This window comes from Podarcis liolepis, assembly GCF_965112155.1.
Source record: "Podarcis liolepis genome assembly, chromosome: 9".
Taxonomy (NCBI): domain Eukaryota; kingdom Metazoa; phylum Chordata; class Lepidosauria; order Squamata; family Lacertidae; genus Podarcis; species Podarcis liolepis.
In genome coordinates this window covers 70,049,705-70,074,429 of record NC_139564.1, presented here as the reverse complement: position 1 = coordinate 70,074,429, position 24,725 = coordinate 70,049,705, and the positions used below count along the sequence as shown (strand labels likewise).

The 24,725-nt window shown below is 43.9% G+C and overlaps 1 protein-coding gene across 4 annotated transcripts in view; it reads left to right on the top strand.

Moving 5' to 3' along the window:
- PPARGC1A (PPARG coactivator 1 alpha) overlaps positions 1-24,725 on the top strand; it is a 651,951-nt gene that overhangs the window by 289,065 nt on the left and 338,161 nt on the right. The window contains exon 1 of one of the 4 annotated variants that reach the window (XM_083460446.1): positions 16,610-16,708. The exons of the other annotated variants lie outside the window; for them this stretch is intronic. Coding sequence (XP_083316572.1) covers positions 16,628-16,708 — 81 coding nt within the window. The 5' untranslated portion in view covers positions 16,610-16,627. Of the gene's footprint in view, positions 1-16,609; positions 16,709-24,725 lie in introns of those variants that run through there. 4 annotated transcript variants of the gene reach the window in all.

Here is a 24,725-nt window from a genome sequence, read left to right as displayed (position 1 = left end):
GCATGCATACCAGATATTGGGGACTTTTTGCCTTCCGGTTGTTGCTGATCCCTGGCCATTGGCTATGCTTGCTGAGAAGCTGGTGGTAGTCATTGTTCAGCAGCATTTTGAGGGATCAGGCATAAGGTAACCAAGACCCAAGTTCTTAAGAGCCTTATAAATTAATACCAGCACTTTGAACCTGGCCTAGTAATACATATGCAATCAGTAGATGCTTTTAAGCACTGGTGTTATGTTTTGATGGTAAAAGTAAAGGGACCCCTGACCATTAGGTCCAGTCGTGAGTGACTCTGGGGTTGCGGCACTCATCTCGCTTTATTGGCCGAGAGAGCCAGTGTACAGCTTCCTGGTGAAACCAGAGCAGCACACAGAAATGCCGTTTACCTTACCGCTGGAGCGGGACCTATTTATCCACTTGCACTTTGTGGGGTGCCTTCGAACTGCTAGGTTGGCAGGAGCTGGGACCGAGCAACAGGACCTCACCCTGTCACGGGGATTTGAACTCCTGACCTTCTGATCGGCCAGCCCTAGGTTCAGTGGTTTAGACCACAGCACCACCCACGTACCTATCACTTAAGGTAAAGGTAAAGGGACCCCCAGCCGTTAAGTCCAGTCGCGGACGACTCTGGGGCTGCGGTGCTCATCTTGCTTTACTGACTGAGGGAACCAGCATTTGTCCGCAGACAGCTTCTGGGTCATGTGGCCAGCATGACTAAACCACTTCTGGTGAACCAGAGCCGTTTACCTTCCCGCCGGAGTGGTACCTATTTATCTACTTGCACTTTGACGTGCTTTCGAACTGCTAGGTTGGCAGGAGCTGGGACCGAGCAACGGGAGCTCACCCCGTCGCGGGGATTCGAACCACCGACCTTCTGATCAGCAAGTCCTAGGCTCTGTGGTTTAACCCACAGCGCCACCCACGTCCCATGCACCACCCGCGTTTTGATAGTAGTCTGTCCCCATTGACGGTCAGACTGCAAGTTACTAGTGAGTACTTAGCAAGAAACTTTCCCTAAAGGCAAAGAAATATTTTATGTCACTTCAACTTTAAAAAAGGAAGAGAGGGAGGGTTGAGGTTTTTGTTTTGTTTTTAAAAAGGACAATGGATCTGATTACTTCCCCTTTCATTAAATGGTTCTCACTCCTACTTAAATATCAAAGGGGTTAAAAGAGCTTCCATCTGTCACTATCAAATCTGTCTGGCACTCCAGTATAATATATTACTTTAAAGATTTATGCCATTCTCCCGCTCTCTCCATCCTCAACACTACTGTGTTGTACATTGTTAGTGTTACTAATCTGCTAACATGGGAGATAGAGCAGACAATTTGTTGCTCAAGCACCCGTGATGATTTGTGAGAAATTAAACTAAAGGCATTTAAGTTCTTCACCACTTGATAATATGGATAAGCTAAAATATTATTCATTTGCAAGGATGTTGGCTTTTCACTCTATAGAGGAGCAGAAGGGAGAGAGAGAAATGGAGGTAATGTTACCAAAAACATACAAGAATCAAAAGACGCTTTCTTATTATAAGCTTGAAATGGGAACATAACAGGACTCAGGCTTGATAACATACTTCAGCATCTTAAACAGTGCATATTGTCTTCGAAGTTTGGTAGTATGAATAACCGTGATGGAGGTCCGGTGCCATTTCTTATATCTATCATTCTTTTAATGGAATAGTAAGGAGTTCCAGCATTTGTAAGACATAGTACAGTACAGTGGTACCTCGGGTTAAGAACTTAATTCGTTCCGGAGGTCCGTTCTTAACCTGAAACTGTTCTTAATCTGAGGTACCACTTTAGCTAATGGGGCCTCCCACTGCTGCTGTGTCACCGCCGCGCGATTTCTTAACCCAAGGTACTATTTCTGGGTTAGCAGAGTCTGTAACCTGAAGCGTCTGTAACCCGAGGTACCACTGTATACCCCTGCATACATTCTAGGATGTTCATAGCCTTTACTCCATTATTCCAGTGTCTCACACAAACCTGGTTAATTGTTTGAACCACTGACCAGTTCTGTGTCTGAAATCCAGAGATCCAGGGCACACTTTCTGGGAAAAGTTAAAAGTACTTTTGTTGCAGGGTGGGTGGGTTGCAGTTTTCACCAGAGAGTGTCAGCTGACAATAGTCTTTTTCTTCTTCTAATTGTGTGCACTAGTGGAAACTGGCCTAGGCTGAACTAACTTGTGCATGTACGTCACAAGGTATCAGAATGACTCAGCTTCTCAGAATGATTGTTCTTGACGGTGTCTTTAGACGGTGCCTTTAGAGATTTACTTATATAGCATAGTGGCTAAAAGTAGGGGCGGTGAGGTTTGAAGTGTCTGCTTGAAGCCTTACCTCTGCTACGCATTCACTAGGCTACCTTTGGTGAGGCACTATTATCTCAGCCTCAGTCTACAGGGACCCTAAAAGATTTGCTACGCTGATGCATGATTTGAACATACTAAAGTGCTACAAAGATGCCGACATTGATTACATGTGAAACTCCTCCCCAATGTATTTTTCCACGATCCCATAATTGTTATGGGTGCCCATAATGAACTCACAATATCATATTCAATATGGAAAGTAAAGGTAAAAGGTAAAGGGACCCCTTTAACCCACAGCGCCACCCGCGTCCCAATATGGAAAGTATCCTGAACTAAATGCTCTTTCTAAGCATCACTTCCACATTTCATTGTGTGCACTTTTCACAACATGTGGATTGTGTCGGAAAACCTAACCTCAGAAGACAACTCTCCGTACTGATTCTGTTTTGCTTTAAGTTTGGGAAGCCAGCCTGCCTTATCTCCTCCTAGTGTGTGCCCAACACTGATATTCAGTTCCAAGCTGAAGGATTGGTCTAAACTAAACTCCCTGTAGGTCCCAGGCGGCTGAAGACAGGGAGTTGAACATCTCACATGAGAGAGATTGCCAAGGGTTTCCTGAAAACTGTATGTCTGGGTCCAGGATTTTTTTGTTTCTTTTATGAAATGCAGAATTTAAGCCTCAGATCTGCTTCCAAGCTGAGGGAAAATGTACCAGGTAGATCATTCAACAGGATTTATGTGTGCTTTATTTTGCTGGAGAAGTTAAAACCATGAAGTAAAAATACCCTTTGTGGTGTTAAGCTTCTAATCCTTAATTACTTGGCTAGCAAGATGGCAGAGTGAAAATCCACTAGCAGTATGAAGACATAAGACTACGTCTCTGCAGACACTTCACTTTTCTTGGAATCATTAGTATCAGGAATTGTGTTAGCTCTTTCTCCAGTCAAAGCAGTATCTCTTAATTTAGGACTTTGGGGGACAACAGCAGTGAAATAAATGGTCAACTGGCAGCCCCTGGGCGTGATCCATTCCCCGCCAAATTCTAAGAGCCAGTGTGGTGTAGTGGTTAAGAGCGGTGGACTCGTAAGCCGGTGAACCGGGTTCGCGTCTCCGCTCCTCCACATGCAGCTGCTGGGTGACCTTGGGCTAGTCACACTTCTCTGAAGTCTCTCAGCCCCACTCACCTCACAGAGTGTTTGTTGTGGGGGAGGAAGGGAAAGGAGAATGTTAGCCACTTTGAGACTCCTTCGGGTAGTGATAAAGCGGGATATCAAATCCAAACTCCTCCTCCTCCTCCTCCTCCTCCTCCTCCTCCTCCTCCTCCTCCTCTTCTTCTTCTTCTTCTTCTTCTTCTTCTTCTTCTTCTTCTTCTTCTTCTTCTTCTCAAGGTGTGCATTTTAAAAAGGGGGAGGCGCTGCCTCCAGATGGACTGATTACGGCATGACAACAGTCTGAGGTGGTGTGGCCTGGGCTTGGGAATTTGCCCAGATATAGGGCTGAGAGAGATGGTACAAAGTGGGCTTGAAAGATGGGTTTGGGTTGATTTGGGGCAGCTGAGAAGAAAAGTGTGAGATCAGGTTGAGGTGATGCATGGCGTTTGAGGGTTGGTGAGCAGAGTGAAGAGGAGGGCACTCCCTGGCAAGGGGTGTGTGAAGAACACTTCATGTGCATTTCATATAAGTCAGGGGTGTCCAACCAGTAGATCGCAATCTACTGGTAGATCCCTGGCTGACCCTGGTAGATCGCAGGGTCCTTACTGTGTACAAAAAGTTACTGGGCGTGGAAGCTAAAAAACTCTGTGCAATCCTCCCCCCCAAAAAATCTGTGCAATCCACCCACCCCACGCACGCTCCTCCTCCCTCCAATGGCAATGGGTAGATCACTGCCTGCTTTTTTTATACTGGGAGTAGATCACAATCTCTTGGGAGTTGGACATGCCTGATATAATTGCTTGTACCTCGGGTTACATACGCTTCAGGTTACATACGCTTCAGGTTACAGACTCCGCTAACCCAGAAATAGTACCTCGGGTTAAGAACTTTGCTTCAGGATAAGAACAGAAATCGTGCTCCGGCGGCGCGGCAGCAGCGGCAGGCCCCATTAGTTAAAGTGGTGCTTCAGGTTAAGAACAGCTTCAGGTTAAGAAGGGACCTCCGGAACAAATTAAGTATTTAACCCGAGGTACCACTGTATTGTATTGTTCTCTTTAGAAACCCTATCCTTTAGAAACCCAAAGGATAATTGCTAACCTGCGGTTTCGAGGGTATTTTTCAGGAAGTATATTGAGTTCCGATGGATATTGGGGTAGTTGCAGTCTCTCCTCTTTGAAAATTTCGTAGTCTGCTCTAGGAAGGCATCATCCAAGTCCTCAGCCTGGCTTGGAGGTCTATAGCAGACACCCACAGTAAGTAATTCCATTTTTTGCTGGATCAACAAAGTCAAACTGACTTGTGTTGAAGGCTGGCATTCAAGTGCCAGGGGAGATTGTGTTATATTTCTCCAGACTTGGCTCTGCAGTGGGTCAGCAGACCTGATTGCCGTAACACTGAGCATTTTACACAGGGAAGTCACACTATTTCCCTGGATTCTTTTGTGTAAAGTTGACCTGCCTTTGCCGTATGAAATGTGAGAGGGAGGGTTTGAATTTTCTCAACGCCATCAGCTACCATAGGATTTTAAATATATGTTGCGGCAGGTGGGAGGGGGAATCACTTGCAAGATCTATGGGTTTGCAAAATCTGATGCTTAAGCAGTTGTTAGTAATGTGTTAAATCTTCTTTTCACAGCCTTTGGCTTACTAAAATGTGCAAACATCTGTTTAACATTAGTTAATAGATGTTACTGCGATAAATAAAATTGCTCAGGTACCAAGTTCTAAAAGCAATTTCTGAAGCTGTTCATTAGCCAAATGCCATGTTTATATAAATAATTATTCTGTTGACTGGGTGATATGCTAACTGACTTTATCTGCAAATCTGGTTGTAAACATATTCCGATAAGTTTGCATATGAGAAGATCCGCTAGCACGTGCAGAAGCTAGCTTGGACAGCTGAGGCAAAATCTGACATTTGACATTACAGGTCATGGAGTGGTTGAGATCCAAAGGCAGAGGAGGCAACACAATTTGATATTTACATAACTGCTTGAGATTTAACACATTTGTTTATGAATAAGTATGAGGACCTTTAATACAAAGTACTGTATTTACGTAAATACGTCTTCAGATAACCTATCACACAATGACACTTTTTCAGTTGTTATTGTGGGTGGTAGTCAACTATTGCTATTATTAATTGATTACCAACTTATACTGATTCCATAGTGAAAGCCCTGATAATATTTGGCTAGGCCACTGTTTCCCAGATGTCTGATAGCTAACATCCACTTTTTTTTCTGAACTAAAATTGGAATGGCATTGTACTACTTTTAGAGTACAGGTAATTTGTAATGTAGGTGGTGCTGTGGGTTAAACCACAGAGCCTAGGGCTTGCCGATCAGAAGGTCGGTGGTTCGGATCCCCGTGACGGGGTGAGCTCCCGTTGCTCAGTCCCTGCTCCTGCCAACCTAGCAGTTTGAAAGCACGTCCAAGTGCAAGTAGATAAATAGGTACCGCTCTGGTGGGAAGGTAAACAGTGTTTCCGTGCACTGCTCTGGTTCACCAGAAGTGGCTTAGTCATGCTGGCCACATGACCCGGCAGCTGTACGCTGGCTCCCTTGGCCAATAAAGCAACCCCGAAGTTGGCCACGACTGGACCTAATGGTCAGGGGTCCCTTTACCTTTACCTAATGTGTAACTCGCACACATTTAACGTGTTCATTCAGCTTTATATGCTTGGCCAGATAAATAAATGAATAGGAGGAAAGTTGTATAAAAACTCCATTTCCCATGAACATATGTAATGTAGAACGCTACTTTGTTAAAAACCCAAAGTGGACACATTTAATATTTCAAGCACAAAGAGGAGGATGAGGAAGGGGAAGCAAGTGATCTGAATCATGCAATCACAGTTTCCAATTGCACCTGGACCAGCCCTGTCAGTTAATTATGTATTATGTGGATTCATCTGACTTATCACAGGGATAGGTACTCAGATGTTGTGGTCCTAGGGCAAATATTGGGTATTTCTTCAAACAAGTGATATGCACGTGCGTGTGTGCTGTCTAGTTTATCTAACTGGTAAGGAATATTAATCATTCCCTTAATTCAAAGGGTATTTATTGATTCTTTCCCCCTCATTTGATATTTTCTGACATTTTATAACACTCAGTATTGATTTATACAAAATCCGTAGCCTGCTTTATTCACTTGTCATTTTTTGTTTTCTTCCTTAATAAATATAAGAACCATGCATGCCCACTCTGTTAAGATCTTGAGCCTCTGCTCTCAAAGAAATGACAATCTGGCACTAAGAAATGTGAAATTCATTGAGAAGCCTCGAAGTTGCAGGAAATAGAGAAAAAGGCTACTTTCTGATGACTTACGGGAAAGACAGAGAAAGGACTTCATGTTGGTAAAGGGCAGCTGGGTTGAGATAGGAAACATAGAGCCCAGATGTAACCTCTCTTTCCTCTCTTGGGGAAAACTAGATCTATTTCAATCAGGATTTATGGCTGGTTTTGGCACAGAAACTGCTTTGATCTCACCTCTGCTGGGAGAGAGACAGGGAAAATGTGTCCCTCTTAATTCTCCTCAACCTCTCAGCAGCTTTAGATACCATTGACCATGGTATCCTTTTGGAGTGGTTGTCCAAGTTAAGGGTAGCAGCACCATTTTCTGGTAGTTCCGTTCCTACTTGAATGGTTCTTTCCAGCAGATGATGCTTGAGGAATGCTTTTTGGCCCTATGGAGCCTTCTGCGAGGTGTTCCTCAGAGTTTTATCTTATCCACCATGCTGTGTAACATCTACATGAAACTGCTGAGTGGGGTCATCTGGAGTTCTGGAGTGTGCTATCAGCAGTATGCTGATGAGACACAGCTCTACTTCTCCTTTATGTCTGCAGGTGTGTCAGTGGTTATGCTGGACCATTGTCTTACCTCAATAATGGACCGGTTGGGAGTCAATATACCAAAGCTCAATCCAGATAAGACTAAGGCAGTGTTATTGGGTGGTTCCTGAGACCCGCTGGATGGGAGGCTGCCCACTCTCGATAAGTGGTAGTACTCATAGATCCATTGCAGTTGCTTGATGCTCAGGTGGCCTTGATGGCGTGGAGTGCCTTCTATTGGCTTTGACAGCTATACCCATAGCTGGACAAGGATAGCTTTACTTGTGTTGTCTATGCTCTGATAACTTCAAGGTTAGATTGCTGTAATGCATTATATGTGGGGCTCTCTCGGAAGATAGTGTGGAAACTTCAGCTGGTGCAGAATTCAGTAGGCAGGGTGCTCATTGGGGCAAGATGGTTAGAGCATGGAACACCAATCCTGGTCTGACTGCATTGTCGGCCAATTTATTTCTGGGTCCAATTCAAAGTCTCTCCCCATATGAACTGACTTGGACTCTGCAATCATCTTCTAAGGGCCTTCTTTGTCTGCCCCCCTTCATGGAAGGCCGTGGGATGGCAACACAAGAATGGGCCTTTTCTGTGGTGGCACCCCATTTGTGAAATGCTCTCCCTTGGAAGGTTCACCTGGCATTGTTGTCACATAAACATTCCTCTTAAACCAGGCCTTTTGTGATCAAACAATCTGTAGCAGGAATGCCAACTTGAATAAAATAATTGGGGGGGGGGGAGTAGGCCCCACCCTGTATAACTGATAGTGTGGAGCATGGACACCATTTGAATGACAATGCCCATCAACTTTGCTCCCCTGAACCCTCAAATATTTTATTGAGGGGAGCTGAAGGGAATTCAACCCCTAGGAGTTTGCCCCTATGATCTATAGCCTTTTAAATGTGCCTTGGGGGGTGTATTGTTTTTAATTATTATGTTATGTATTTTGTGTTGTTATGTTGCAAACTGTCCTGAGATCTTTGGATGAAGGGCGGTATATTTATTTATTTAATTGTAATAACCTCCTGAATGCCACGCTGTACTAAGTAAAAATTATAACTCGCGTGCATATAAAATGCCTCATAGTAGTCTGAAATTTGGGACAAGCTTTCTGCCAAGTCATATGTGGACTTGAAAAAGACAGTTACTTATGTATAAAGTAACCTATAGGCTAAAGCCCTAAACAGGCAACATATCTCTTTATTTAGATATATTTATCCTGCCTTTCCTCTTCAGAGTGAAGCACTCAAGGTGGCTATCATCATAAATTTAAAAAAACCAATTGTGTAATGTAATACTTTAAAAACACAACAAAACAGGCAGCCATAAATTCACAATACTACATTTCTGCCTCTAGAACTGAAGCAAAAATGTATTTAAATGGTAATAGAAAACTAATGCTGAAGGAGATAAATGAGGTTCATGTTTTGTGCGCTGCAACAGAGAAGGCCCTTATCCTTTCTCCACCAACTTATGATGTAGCTTGGGCTTCCAGAAGGGTCTTCCTGCCTCAGAAGATGACCTGGGAGTTCTAGGTGCCAGTCCTAAATAAGTTAGGCCTTAGAAGATAATATGAATTCAGTAATTTGAGTTGCCCTTGAAAATGAACTGGTAGGCAGTGACCCTGGTTAACAATGGAGTAAAGTGATTAAAACACACTCTTGCCACTGCATTCTGAAATACTTTGTTCAAAACATAATTAAGAAATTTGGAGAGGGTTGTCATCAGTAAGCTGCTGATACCTAATCTCTTTAACATCTGAATTGGAAATGGATGAAATGGCCCTGGAACGGTGTCTGGGCAAAATGGTGGGCTGGATAAACTGAGGTTCAGTACTGGCAAGATGGAGGTTTTGTGAAGGAGTCTGATAAGTCATGAAGTTGCCTGCCTTTAAAAGGGTTGCACTCTCCCTGAATGTGCAATTTGATGGAGCTCCTCGCTCCAGCTCTCATTGGAGGTCCACTTCTTTTGGTAGCAAGACAACTACAGCCATTCCTGGATTGGAATAGTTTGGCCACAGTTGTCCATACACTGGTAAGTTTGGATTATTGCAATGCACTCTATGTAGAGCTACCACTGAGACTGGTCCAGAGCCTGAGAATAGTGCATTGATACCTTGTTTATAGGACTCTCACCATCTGCCTTTCTGCCCCATACAGCTCATGGTCAGGTTACTTGAAATAACTCCTTATCTCTTATATACCCAGTAAAGGTAAAGGTAAAGGTAAAGGGACCCCTGTCCATCAGGTCCAGTCGTGGCCGACTCTGGGGTTGCGACGCTCATCTCGCTTTATTGGCCGAGGGAGCCGGCGTACAGCTTCCAGGTCATGTGGCCAGCATGACTAAGCCGCTTCTGGCAAACCAGAGCAGCGCACGGAAACACCGTTTACCTTCCCGCCGGAGCGGTACCTATTTATCTACTTGCACTTTGACGTGCTTTCGAACTGCTAGGTTGGCAGGAGCAGGGACCGAGCAACAGGAGCTCACCCCATTGCGGGGATTCGAACCGCCAACCTTCTGATCGGCAAGCCCTAGGCTCTGTGGTTTAACCCACAGCGCCACCCGCATCCCTTCACTGATTTCTGCAGAAGAGCTATCTGAAGCCCACTCCACGAACACTGAACATGGCTTTTAATATGGCTGCTCCTTTTCTGTGGAACAGCATCCCCGTAGAGTAGAGATATGACCGACACCTAGTATTTGTACTTTATGGAGGCAATTGAAGGCTTTTTTCTTTTCTTTTTTGACAAGCTTTTCCAGCTGGCTGTTTATTTTGTATTGTTTTTAAACCCATTGCCTGTTATTTCTGCACTATTTTAAAACTGTGTTGAGCTGTTTTATTATATGTTTGCAAATTGCCTTCATAAATAAAATAACGTATCTTATTCATTACTTATACCTTCCTCTGAGCAGCAGCTTTTATATCATTCTCCAGCAGCCTGTTCCAATAAGTTTGTAGGGCTCACTAACCTGGGTATCTTTAGTGATGAAACTGTATTATATACCTTCAGACTGTCCTCAAAGAACAACTGCTAAGCAGATCTGTTTCCTTGGGTGTGTATGCACACATTTAAGTGATATATGAAACCTCTTTAACTGCATTGAATTAGATTTGATTCTTAGCAAATAAGTGACAGCTTCGAAAGAGGGAAATTGCTGTTTCCCTTCATATGATGTTTTTTAATGTGTTTTCTTTGCTTCGGGCTCTCACATTTCAAAATAATTCAAGCACTCTTTGAGTTAAAAAGTTTGCTGATTCTCATCAATAAATGTTTTCATATTCGGCACAATTTGCACAGCACCTTTGTTGAGACAGAGACAGAGACAGAGAGAGAGAGAGAGAGAGAGAGAGAGAGAGAGAGAGAAAGAGAAAGAAAGAGAGAGAGACAGAGAGAGACCATGAAATAATTACATGAAAATCATTGAAGTCCAATGTACCATAGATTGAAACAAGTGCTGAAACCTATGGTCCCAACTTAAGTGTTCCCCTTCTGTTCAGTTTGTCGTTTTGCTTAGATAACCGTCATTCATTCAGTAAAGATGTATCACATGTATTGTGCATGCTACACAGATGTGAGCCCGGGTTTGCCACTAAGTGTACACTCAACAGGAAATTGCAACCAATCACCATTCCCTTAGTCTTTAGCTTTGCCCTTAAAATTGTTGTTGGCACCTGTCCATCTTGAGAGACGATGGAGTGGACCTCTGGGGTTGAAGTCAAAAGACCAACTCATAACTTCTGCCTATTGCATTGTTTTTTGTGACCTCTCTGGGGCCCCAATCTGGGTGGAGGTTCTGGGCTGCTCAGACAACAAGACTCTGCCCCCACCCCCCCAGTCTTGCTGGTGTGCTCCAAAGGAAGAAATACGCTTGGCACCAGCCTGGATGCAGGAGTTGCTGGCAGGAGGCATACAAGAAGCCACCCAACCAAACTTGTATAGGATTTACCATATTTTTTGCTCTATAAGACACACTTCCCCCCTCCTAAAAAGTAAGGGGAAATGTGTGTGCGTCTTATGGAGCGAATGCAGGCGGGAGGCTCTGCTCAGCGCTCCCTTTAAAGAGCCGCGTGGAGCATGTGTGTGGTTCTTCGGGGCTTTTCCCCGAAGAGGGAGAAGCTGCCCTTCTCCCTCCTCGGGGAAAAGCCCAAGAGCCACACACACACACACTTCGCACGTTCTTTAAAGGGAGCACGGCTCTTGGGGGAGCCTTAGCCGCATGCAGCCTCTCCCGGGCAGGGGATGAAGGCTCCCCTTGCCCAGGAGAGGCTGCACGCGGCTATCCCATAAGCCAGGACAGCCAGCAGGATCGCTGCGCAGCAATCCTATTTGCTGTCCTGGCTTCTGGGATTCAGAATATTTTTTTTCTTGTTTTCCTCTTCCAAAAACTAGACGCGTCTTATGGTCTAGTGCCTCTTATAGAGCGAAAAATATGGTGCTCCTTTGCCTTTTCTTCTCCTGTCTGGTCTTTGACCACAATAAAGTTTGATTTGATTTGACTTTTCTTCTCCTGAAGATGTCCCTCAAGGCAATGGGTACAGATTTTTCCTCAGGTTTTACTTCTGAAGCCTTTCTCATGAATGAGTATAGCTGCAAGGCAGCAGAGGTTTATGATCAGAGGTTTTCTTCTCCTACGTGGACTACCTTCCCAGGTTGACGAGCCCCATCTGCCTCTTGTTTCCTTCTACAACACATGCAGTAACTGCCTTCTTGACCACTGGACCCACCATTGTTCTTGTCTGTTCCATCATCTGGAGCCTTAAAATTAGAGGACATTTAAAAACATAATCTGTGAGGTGGTCTTCAGTAGAGGTGGACAAGTTCCTCAGTGCAGCTTGTATTCATCAAATGAGTGAAACTGGAGGATGCTAGGGGGAAAGTACTGGGTAATCAGTTTATAATTGCAGTTCTAAATCTGTAGTTGTTGGCCCTTTCTCCTGTGAACACTATTTTTTTTTAATCCAGCGGTGGAGGCTGCTTGGTGGTGGTAGTGGGGGATGGAGGCCTCTGTCTAAACTTCTCTGTTGTGGTTGCTATGACCACAGCAGGATGGTGGGAGTTTGGGGTCCTTTCCTCTTCTTTCCTCCTCTTCACTTGCTATCCTACTTTATTTCTATTCCCAGTGCCTGGAATACTAGTAATCTGGATGCCAGGCGCCCTGGAAACTGTAATTGTTTCAGGGTACCTGAAGAGGATGATGGGAGAGAAATTTTCCTCTCTGCTGCCACAGTAGGCACTGCAGCAACCACCTGTGTGACTGGGATAAGTTCTTCTCCGGCTTTGATTAAAAAACTGAGCTGGATAAGAACTTAAGGGCATGTTGAAGGTGAGCATTACAAATCTAGGAATCATGAATGTCAAAAACATGACTAGTTTTCAATAGGATGGTTTGTATCCATCTGTATTTAACATATAGATTGGAAAGCAACAATGGCCCTATTCATGTATTAGTATCCTGTTGCCCAGCTTCCCCCATATATGCACAAAAGTTCCTTTCCAAAGCTTTTTATTGTTAGGCTACGGCAATATGTAAGCCCCTTACACACTTCAGGCAATACATGTTGCTAATCCCCCATTCATTACTGTACAATGCAGACTTCCTATTTAGCTCAGAGCCGTAAGTACTTAAGTAGAGAAGGGTTTGGATGGTGGGTACTTCTGCAGACACTCATTTCACTGCACAAGCTGTACCCTCTCTGCACTTTTTCTTTTCTGGGCCCTCCTGGACCTGGGAGGCAGAGAGGGAGGTGTCTCCAACTCTTGCAAAGAGAGTGGCCCCTCCCCTTGTAGGGTGCCAGAACTGCTGCTAGCCCCTTTCTGCATCAGGACATGTTTGCTCACAGTTCCTCCCGATCAGGAGAAGGATGTAGCAAGCGCTGGGAGCCCAGAAGGGCTCGCTATGGGGAAGACAGGGATGGAGGACCAGATTGGACATCTTCTGCTCTGGATTCCCCCCTGTCTCCAGATCTCTCCTGGCCAATTCCCTCACTTTTTGTGGTGGTGGGGACAACTCGCTGGAGTCCTCCCTGGGACCATCCTCATTCTGACTCAGCCAGCCCCTTTCAAGTGTGGATAAGAGAGAGCAAAGCCACTCCAATGCCTGTTAGATCAGGCTTCCTCAACCTCGGCCCTCCAGGTGTTTTTGGCCTACAACTCCCATGATCCCTAGCTAGTAGGACCAGTGGTCAGGGATGATGGGAATTGTGGTCTCAAAACATCTGGAGGGCCGAGGTTGAGGAAGCCTGTGTTAGATGAAGGTTTGCAGCAGGAGTTGGCTGTAGGCTTCTCCAGGGGATTAGGAACCATGATTTTGCAGGGCTTCCAGTTGTGCAGTTGTGCCCAGATCCCCCTTCACACCTCTGCCTAATAATCAGATGGAGGGAGGGGCAGAGCCAGGTGGGTGTGGAGCACCTCAGGCACGAGCTTTCCACCAGGGGCGGAGGAAAGGGGGGTACGGTGGGGGTGGGTCACCCCGGGTGTCACCACCGAGAGGGGTGACAAAATGCCAAGCGGCTCTCACTGCAGGGCCTGCAGCTGCCCGAGCCACACATCTCTCCTGGGAGAGACGCAGTGGCTTGGGTGCGTGCAGGCTCCGCGCTGCCCAAATGGTCTGCCTGCTGCCTACCCCCCAGCACAGTGGACCCAAACCAGCTGATGACATGGCTCCCCAAATCTCTTTTCTGATGAGAGCACATTTTGCATCTCATTTGGAAACCAAGGACCCAGAGTCTGGAGGAAGAATGGGGAGGCACACAATGCCAGATGCTTGGAGTCCAGTGTGAAGTTTCCACAGTCTCTGTTGATTTGGGGAGCCATGTCAGCAGCTGGTGTTGGTCCACTGTGCTTCATTAAGTCCAGGGTCAATGCAGCCGTCTACCAGGAGATTTTGAAGCACTTCATGCTTCCTTCTACAAATGAGCTTCATGGGGATTCTGACTTCATTTTCCAGCAGGACTTTGGCACCTGCCCACACTGCCAAAAGTGCCAAAACCTGGTTCAATGCCCATTGAATTACTGTGCTTGATTGGCCAGCAAACTCGCCTGACCTGAACCCCATAGAGAATCTATGGGGCATTGCCAAGAGAAAGATGAGAGACAGGAGACCGAGCAATGCAGAAGAGCTGAAGGCTGCTATTGAAGCATCCTGGTCTTCCATAACACCTCAGCAGTGCCACAGGCTGGTAGCATCCATGCCATGCCGTCTTGAGGCAGTAATTGATGCAAAAGGGGCCCAAACCAAGTACTGAGTACATATGCATGCTTCTACTTCTCAGAAGTCCAATATTGCTCTATTTGCAATCCTTGTTTTGCTGATTTCATTTAATACTCTAATTTTCTGAGATTGTTAATTTGGGGTTTTCATTAGCTGTATGCCATGATCATCACAAATATAACAAATAAAGGCTTGACATATCTTGCTTTGCATGTCATGAGTCTATCTCATGTATTAGTTTCACCTTTTTAGTTGAATTACTGAAATAAATGAACTTTTCCACAATATTCTAATTTTCCGAGTTTCACCTGTATACTATCAACTCTAGATAGTTTATTCTGCACGGTGAGCATCAATTCTCTAATTTGATATATTTCTATTTATTCTCCGTATTGCCCTGTAACAAAGTCTGCAGGGTGGCTTACAGTGAGGAAGAACTCTACTTTTAAAACATCATTACCAAGTTAGCATATCTGGAAAATAGCGAATGTGATCACAAACTTTCTTATTGCTTTTTGTTGCTTGTCTGGTGTGTCTCATTGTGTCTATTAAAAAAAAAATCTTCCTGTGTTCATATTGGTTTACTGCTTGCTCTCTTGATCTAAAAATAAAGTTCCCCATATGTGTATCCGATTATCATGTTCATTCTTTCTCTTAAAATGCAACATGAGAGCTAAAGTCAAACCATGCTCTGGCAGAGGAAAATTTGCTTTTTAGACCACATTATGCATTGTTTCAGGAACCTATTTATTTATTTATTTTGAAGCTGTGGTTTGTCATGATATGTGTCACACGATGCAGATGTGCTTTTGCCAAAATCAAAAGCCTCAGAAGAGCCCAAAGTGGAGAGCTTTAATTTGTGGTATAGTGGTTAAGAGTGGTAGACTTGTAATCTGGTGAACCGGGTTCGCGTCTCCACTCCTCCACATGCAGCTGCTGGGTGACCTTGGGCTAGTCACACTTCTCTGAAGTCTCTCAGCCCCACTCACCTCACAGAGTGTTTGTTGTGGGGGAGGAAGGGGAAGGAGAATGTTAGCTGCTTTCAGACTTCTTCGGGTAGTGATAAAGCGGGATATCAAATCCACTCTTCTTTTTCTGCTTCTTATGGAATAGGATACCCCTATATTCAAATCCCTGTGAAGGAGTGAGCACCCTTTGCTCGGTCCCAGCTCCTGCCAAAAAGTGCAAGTAGATAAATAGGTACCACTCTGGCGGGAAGGTAAACGGTGTTTCCGTGCGCTGCTCTGGTTTCAGTGTCCCGTTGTGCCAGAAGCGGCTTAGTCATGCTGGCCAGATGACCTGGAAAAACTGTCTGCGGACAAACGTCAGCTCCCTCAGCCTGTAAAGCGAGATGAACGCTGCAACCCCAGAGTCGTTCGTGACTGGACTTAACTGTCAGGGGTCCGTTACCTTTTTAAAATTTTCATTGGAGAAATGTTGGAGGCTATGAACAACTGGGGTGGAGGGTAAACTTTGGTGATTCCAATCATCAGCATACAGCTCCTTTCTGAATACCCTGTCCTGTGTATTGTTTCTTGTAAAGTGCGACGGAATGATGGGATCATGTATGCTCGTCAAAACTAAGTATCCTATAAGCGGATTCTGTAGTTATTTAGGGATTGTTTATTTATTTAATTAATTGCCCTCCTCCCCGCTTTTTTCAAATTGTATTTTATTAGCATCACACACTAAGAATCCGGTGGCAGGGGAAAAAATTGAAATTCTTTTGTTAGCATCACATTCTCCTTTTGCATCCACATGGGCTTTTTTATATATATTAACTTTGCCACATAAACTCCCCCTGCCCCCCCCCCCAGCTAAGCTGTGGTGAACTCCCTAGCTATAGCTCTGACACTTATGGGGCCTGTCAGCACATGTTGGAGAGCACTCACACTTTTTGTGTGTGTTATTTGGCTCCCCCCCCCACAAAGCAGGCTCTCTTCATGTCAAAAGGAGGAGAAAAAAAACAACCCATTTTGAGGCATGACATTTTCCTCATGACAGTCTGCCTCGGAACTGCACTTGCTGCCGCTGTGGTTAAAAGGCTTACAAAGAGAGTCTAACAGCCAGTGGCCAATCGAGATTGTGCAAGCCACATCTGCTATGGATGAAACACGCGCGAGGGAGAATAAGGACTTGGAGGAAGACTGGATAAAAGGGCTACGACGGGAGCCTAGCTGGCAGGTCAGTGATATAAAGGTGTCTGTGAATGCTTGGAAGTATGCTGTTATGTCTTAAGTGCCAGTAATCTCTAAACTTTGCAGGCGAAGTACAAATGAAATATGCTTCGTTGATTTGCAGCTCAGCAGTTTGCGGAAGCCGATTCGCAGGGAATCAGTGATCATTATGTTTTCATTGTCTTGGGAAGAATGGCTAGGCGATTCCAAATCTGTTTAGTTCAAATTGCAGGGGGTGGGGGTGGGGATAAGCAAGGTTTTGAAAATCTGTAGACATTTCTAAATTTATACTTCCCTTAATAATGGTACTTACATTAACAAGCTGCAGGTGTGCTCTGCACTGTTAAAGGAAAAGCACCGGGCTTTCTCTCTCTCTTCTTGTGTAGTTGCAAGTTTATTGCATTATAAAAACAGAAAGCAACACCTGTCACCCTTTTGCTTCCATGGTGTCATAGTAATTTGTAACAATGAGTTTTGTTTTCTTTTCTTTTAACCTCATTTAATGATGTGACCCTTCCTTTTAAAGCATGGTACATGCTTGCCTTATTATACCGGGCTAATAGCAGTTTTGCATGCATTCATTCCCTCCCTCCAGGCAAAGGCAGTTTTCATTTAGGTGAGCACTGCAAGGCAGTACTGTTTACACTCCGAAATACCTGTTTCAAATTTGCGGAATTAGATATTTCCATTTTGTAAGCCGATAAATGAAATCCTCTGCTAAGCACCACTGAGTGGCTTTGATTGCTCTTTACATTACATCCTACACAGCATATCTGCACTTTTTTTCTCTGCTCTGGTGCATTTTAATTAGACAATCAACAATATTGAAGAGATATGTCACACGGTAGTTTCTCCCTTCTTTTGGCACTCCTCACAGGCTGTGTTTGGGGGGGGGGGGATGCTGCTGTTAACAGATTCTGATAAAGTGCTAACACAATCTCTTTCTGTCACGAGAAATTGCTCAAAAGTACAGGGCTAGTAAAGATTGCCACACACGACAAAATCCCCTTTTCCCCCCATGAGAAGGAAATGTATATATTTCAAATGTACCAGATCCCCCCCCCCCCCGATTTCACACTGAGAAAGAGAACCATAACAGTAATCGGTGCTACTACAGAATGACCTTGGTTGTACTGGGGGGTCATCCAACACTTTGGAATAATTCAGAGAACAGAACTTAACGTTCATATAGTGCTGTGAGAGAAATGCTTGCTGGATTTTAGCTACTAGGAGATTTGGATATTAATAATAAAAAATTGAATGTTTTGATTTCACTTTATATAAGGTCATGCAACAACTTCCCTGTCCTAGAGGTCAAGGGCATCTTCTGAGAATTGTTGAGAGAGTGCTGTTTAGTGCTGTGCTGAAAATGTATCCTGTCCCCCCGCCCCAGCCATTATCCATCCATTAATGAAAAAAGAAATGGTGTTTTAATATGATCGGATTTGGTGAAATTCTTGTGGCTGGGTTCAGGGTTGTTGTTACGCTTGCTATACTTAGAGGTGTTTGTGAGTGCTGTGATTTCTACATAACATCTCACCAGTAGTCTAAACTTCATCCTCCCCCGATTCCACCAGTTGGGTTTTAGTACCCAAGAGGAAGCCATCAGGACAGAACTCCCTCTCTGGGCCTTTTTCTGGTCAGGGTGAGCAGGCAAGGAGGTTGCAGAGTGCGAAATAGATGATTACTGAATAGGAATAGAGAAGCACCTCTCTTACGACCTAATCCCTGCACCAGCCAAAATTCTAAAGACACTCTCAGGTGCCCCCCAAATGAGGCAGGGGAAAAATGGAAACCTTTTGCAGAGCAATAAAACTTTTGAGAAATTGGAGGGCAGGTTTCAGCACATCACATGCATTGCAAGAATTCTCTAAATAGAGAGAATTTTTTTAATGTTACTGGAGCATGATAATTGCCTCTCACTGGTGGTTTCATCTCACGGCAATCTAGTACCATCTAAATCCACTACCAATATGTCACTGATGGGGCCAGGCGGGCATTTGCCGGCATTTTATTTTATTATATTTTTATTTATTAAATTTGTGTGTTGCCCTTCGTCTGAAGATCTCGGGGCAGTTCACAGTATGTCTCATGTGATCAGTCTATGCCATGTGAGCACTGGATTTGGGCATTACTGGAGCATTATGGGATGGCACATGGGGACGTCATGTATCAGTTAAGAGCAGGAGCTGGGAAGTTCTCTTTTAAAAAACGTGCTTCTTCTATGATCTTATTAAATAGCCCAAAGCAACCTTTGGCCACCACACCATCTTTCACACCCACACACCCAATTGAAACAGTACTGATTTACCATAAAAAGGTAAAGGTAAAGGACCCCTGACAGTTAAGTCCAGGCACGAACGACTCTGGGGTTGCAGTGCTCATCTCGCTTTAGTGGCCGAGGGAGCCGACATTTGTCCACAGATAGTTTTTCCAGGTCATGTGGACAGCATGACTAAGCCGCTTCTGGCGAAACCAGAGCAGCGCATGGAAATGCCGTTTACCTTCCCACTGGAGCAATACTTATTTATATACTTGCACTTTGACTTGCTTTCAAACTGCTAGGTTGGCAGGAGCAGGTACCGAGCAACGGGAGCTCACCCCGTCATGGGGATTTGAACTGCCGACCTTCCGATTGGCAAGCCCTAGGCTCAGTGTTTTACACCACAGCGCCACCTGCGTCCCTGATTTACCATACCAGCTTGTTAAAATAATGTATGAGAAGCACCCAAAGAGAACTATCTCCTAGTGGTGATAGGACTGGTCAGTGAGGAGGGGTGGAACTGCATACCTAGCCTTGCAACAGCAGAGTTACTACTGCTTACAGTGGGGTGAGTGGCAGGTAGGTCAGCACGGGGTGATTGGTGGGAGCACTGGACTGGCTCTGCCAATGCTTTTGCACAGCACTGACCTCCCCTCTCCCTTGGTAAGTAGCAGTAACTCCTCATCCAGGGAGCAGCAGCATCCCTCCTCACCAACTGCTCCTGCTGATACTCTTGTTGTTATTGTTGTAGTTCTTGTTATTATTTGATGTGTATGGGGTGTTAGGGGAAGGGTAGTACTTGTCATACTCCTTCTGGCGTTGTTTTTCCACCTTTGGTCTCCACCCTGCACTCAGCACTCCTTTGTGGCCCCTAGAAGCTGTCAGCATGTGACAGTGGCCACATCCTGGAAAACAGCTTTGAATGGCCAGCTAAACCAGGCGAGGGTAGACGATGGGTCTCAAACCCTTGTTGAGTTAGGAACTTCCCCTGCATGCAAAGACAGTCTTCAGCAGATGGAGTGGACAAGACCAATCGTGGGCCCAATGGCCAATAAGATGGTTTCTACATGGGCTGTAGAGGGAGAAGGAAAGCTCTGGTCCTAAACCTCCACTGTCTTGCAGATATCTCTGGGAGAAGGAAAGGCTAAGGAGTAAACCCTAGACACATCCAGAGTTGGTGTCCCTGAGACGGTTGGGTGGTGACATGTACGCCTCCTTCCAGCAACTCCTGCAGCCAAGCTCTGCTCTGCTATTGCTCTGCTTTCCTTTGAACCACATCAGCTAGGCTGAGAGGGAGGTCTTGTCACCTGAGCAGCTTAGGACCTCTATGTACACTGCCCAGGCTTTGCTCCTGAGAGGCCACTTTGGAGCTTCTACTGCAGTGGTTTGACTTCACAAGCTGACACCGAACAACTCTTATTGGGCCAATATTTTTAGTCTCTCTCTCTCTCTCTCTCTCTCTCTCTCTCTCTCTCTCTCTCTCTCTCAGGTGCCAAAAAAGGCAGAATATATTTTTCTTCCCACCTTGCACATACAAGGTCAATTTCTGTTAAAAGTCCCCAGATATGTCAGTCTGACTCTAGATGATGCAAAATGTGAGAATCACTTACATAAATAGGATTGGAAAATATATAGGTCAAAAAGTCCCAAGAGATGAGAAACATCCTAATCGCAGTGGCTTGTCAGTGCAGCAATTTCTCCTGCTGACATGCTGAGATCTCAAATACTTGCAGTTTTCTTCTCAGGTCATGTTTCAGTTTGTTATCTGCTTCTGGACCACCTGTGCCCTGGGTTTATTTCTTAGTTTCTGTGTAATTCTAAAAATGGTTTCCATAGAGAATGACAGACACAAATGAAATCTAAAATATTAATTATACATTTTGGATAATTAATTACAGCACGAACACACTGGATAAGCTTCGTTTTGTAGGTTGCAACTATTCAGTTATTTTGAAAAGTTACTTTTCCCTTTTACAGTTACTATGCTGTGTTTGAAAGAAATTAATCACCCTTACATTATATTTAAATTAGTGATGCGTAGAACCTGCCCCATTCCCAAGAAATCTCCCCAGTTTTGTTGTGCTTTCTCTTGAAATTTCTCAGATATTTAAAATGAGGAGCCCTCAGATTTACCTCAAATTTCACTTCCTGAATTTTTTTTTACCACAGATCCTAACTGGAAGGTTTTGTGACTAAAAAAGAAAAAAGAGCTGAAATACAATCCTGTGAGCATCAAGGATGTTTAAATCCAATTTACTTCAGTGGGATTTAAAACAATCCAAGCATATGCCATGTTGCAGCCCTTACATGTCAAAGATGAAATTAGTTGGCTCCCAGCTCTCTGGCAACCTTTTATGTTATGTGAAATAGTACTAATTTGATAGTACTACAAATATGCTTGTTTATATATGTGAAATTATCCTGTTATACAACACTATCGTTTTTGATATAGAAGTTATATAAACCATTGAACTAAAGTAATGTGTAAACGCACTTGTTCTGTGGTTTGCATAATCTCTCCTAAAGCTTATAAAATTTCTGTTCTTAAATTAATAAGCATTTAGCTTAAAGGAACTCTTCTGCCGTATTCAGCATGACTTAAAAAAAGAAAGGCAAAAACTTTAAGCTACTAAAGTTTGGATTTAAGACAAGTTGGTTTTTTCCCCTCAAGAAAGCAAATGACACTTTCATTTGAAAGCAAGGAATGAATAAACTGCACACAATCCAGTCTAAGTGAAGCACTTTTAAGTACAACTGAATTCAGTGGAATAATATACTAAACTCTCCTTGAAATGACTGGGATTTTAGTCAAGTTTATTAGCAATAATCATATACTTTAAGAACAAATTCAGTCTTCCTGGTGGTTCAACAGCTTGCTTCGTAGTCAATATTTCATATATGTAATACTGCACAGTATATTCGCATAATATATTTTACCTTACCATCAGTGGCGTAGCGTGGGGGGTGCAGGGGGGGCCGGCCGCACCGGGTGCAACATCTGGGGGTTAGGGTTAGGGGGTGCAAATCCACGGGTTAGGGGGCGCAAATCCACGGGTTAGGGGGCACAAATTACTTGCCTTGCCCCGGGTGCTGACAACCCACGCTACGCCACTGCTTACCATATAACCAAAGGATTCAAAATTCAGATTGTTATTAGTAGAGCATCACATTTTGGAAGATGTTGAATAGCATGGTCTTTCATTATGCCTTTTAGATAATGAAACCACAGGTGAATTCCCTCCCCCCAAAAAACAGTGAAATGTCAACAGCTAATCATATATGTGCCTCTTCACTGATCCCAACTGGTTGCTTAGAAATGTGTGTTGGGGGATCATAGATTTACTTCTAAAGTTGTAAGCACCAACGCTTTGGGGAAGTGCAGAGTTGGGTACACAGGAAGAGGAAGGGGAGAGGAAGTCCGGTTGCACAGGTAGAAGTCCTTGCACTAATGCAGCCTTTCTTAAATTTGGGTCCCCAGATGTTGTGGGACTACTACTCCCATCATCCTTGACCACTGGTCCTAGTAGCTAGGGAGGATGGGAATTGTAGTCCAACAACCTCGGGGGGCCCAAGTTTGAGAAAGGCTGCCCTCATGGGATGACTTGATCAGATACAACCATAGGTTAGTTTCAGTTAAAATAAACAGGACTTAACTCACCTAACTTGTTCCATGGATTTCAATAGGACCCAAGTTCCAGCTAACTTACTCTGGTTGCAACCAAATATGTCTTATACTCCTTCTTGGCCTAAACCAAATCTTGTTAGAATTGTCATCCATCCCCACCTACTCTTCTACAGTGTTTCCCCCACCCACACATCTCATTACATGGTTCATTAGCTTAATGCGCCTGCCGTTTCTGCAATCATGGATATCCCCATTGTTCTTAAAAAGTGAGACTACAGAAATAACTTCTCAATGTGCCAGGCATCCTTTGTTAGGGCTAGATTCTGGTTTTCTATACCAGCTAGTTAAAATATAAGAGTTCCATTATTAAATGAACAAAAATGATAGGCATCTTCTACAACACTGAAACTCTCTTTGCCACCAGCCCAAATCATATGAATACTGAAGTAAGTAACTACAGAATTACTTACATGAGTATTTTTGTATGTCTTTCAATGTATTCCTTTCGCTTTTCAGTTTCCATTAAATGGGAGCTGCATCTCAGATAACAATATGGCATACATGCTCCCTGATGAAGATGTAAAAAACCTGCCTTATAGATGCGTCACAGATTTTTTCATCTTTAGTGTCGTGACAAGACGTTTGATAATAAGGGTACATTCAGACAGCACTTTATTCCATCTTCCTGCTGCTTCCTTACCTGATAATTTCTGCTCTTTCACACGATGTAAAAGCCAGTTCTGGAAATCTAGTGGAAGTTTAGCACACATTTCCATGGGGGGGGGGAACTGTTTGCAGCCCCATTCACTCTCCAAATCATGGCGGTCTGGGGGGTGGGAACAGTCACAAATATGCATTAAAAGGTGGCAACATGTCTAGTCATGTCTGTGGTTGTTTCAGACCATGGCCAGTGATGTGAATGAAATTTACCATGACATGGCAGTATATCAATAAGAAAACCACAGTTCCTTAACACAACAGGTAATGAAACCTGAATATAAGTGTTCACATAACCAGGAAAATGAATGCAATAATCCACACATCTGAATATACCCTAAGAGATGTAGATAATTCAATACTGTAAAGTGGGGTGGAACATAATGGTATGAACAAGTTTTCTCTTATGATCACTGTTTTTGGGAGGTTTTCACTGGTTTGTTTTTTGTTTTAAAGCAAAACCCCAGGACAGCCTTGTGAATCGCACAATACTTGCTCTGCGCTCTCAAGCCCGTTGTCGCAGTTGTGATCTAAATATATTTATTCTTTTGAAAGGACAAGGTCAATTATTCTTAATGTATTGCCAGCTGCAGAAGCATTTGTGCGGTTTTTATTTATGCTCTTGATTTATAAGGTGGATTTTTAGTTAAACTAGTAGAGAAGTCAGATCGGGGTCTTTTATTTTGAAACGTCTTACACTGGGACTTGGCTATAAAACATTGCTTTACTCTCATATGAACATATACATACAATCACCCCAGCCCTCAGAGCAATCCATTTCATCACATCATTTTCAAAAGTGATCACTGTTGACTGTCTTTGGAAATGCTCAGGGCTTTTGCTATGTAGCCACATTTATTTATATATATATATATATATATATATATATATATATATATATATATTTGCTTTCGTAGATTTTCACGGGTACAGGAATGTAGGTTTTGGTGTCTTCGGGTGTCTTCCCGTGTAAGAGTTGGGGTGTCTAGGCGACGTTTCGACGAGGTCTCACTCGTCATCTTCAGGCTGGTGCTTTCGGCTTCTTGTTACTGGAACAGAGCAGGATCTCAGTGTTTGAGTTCCTATAAATAATGACCCACCTAAGTGGTACTCAGAATATCACTCAAGAAATCACTCAAGATATCCCTCAAGTAATTAAGGAACAAAAGAAGAATAGGCACACTAACCTGGGAACTTCCTCTCTGCCCAGAACGTTGGAGGCTATACACCACACCCCCTCAACAGTATTTATAGGAACTCAAACACTGAGATCCTGCTCTGTTCCAGTAACAAGAAGCCGAAAGCACCAGCCTGAAGATGACGAGTGAGACCTCGTCGAAACGTCGCCTAGACACCCCAACTCTTACACGGGAAGACACCCGAAGACACCAAAACCTACATATATATATATATATATAT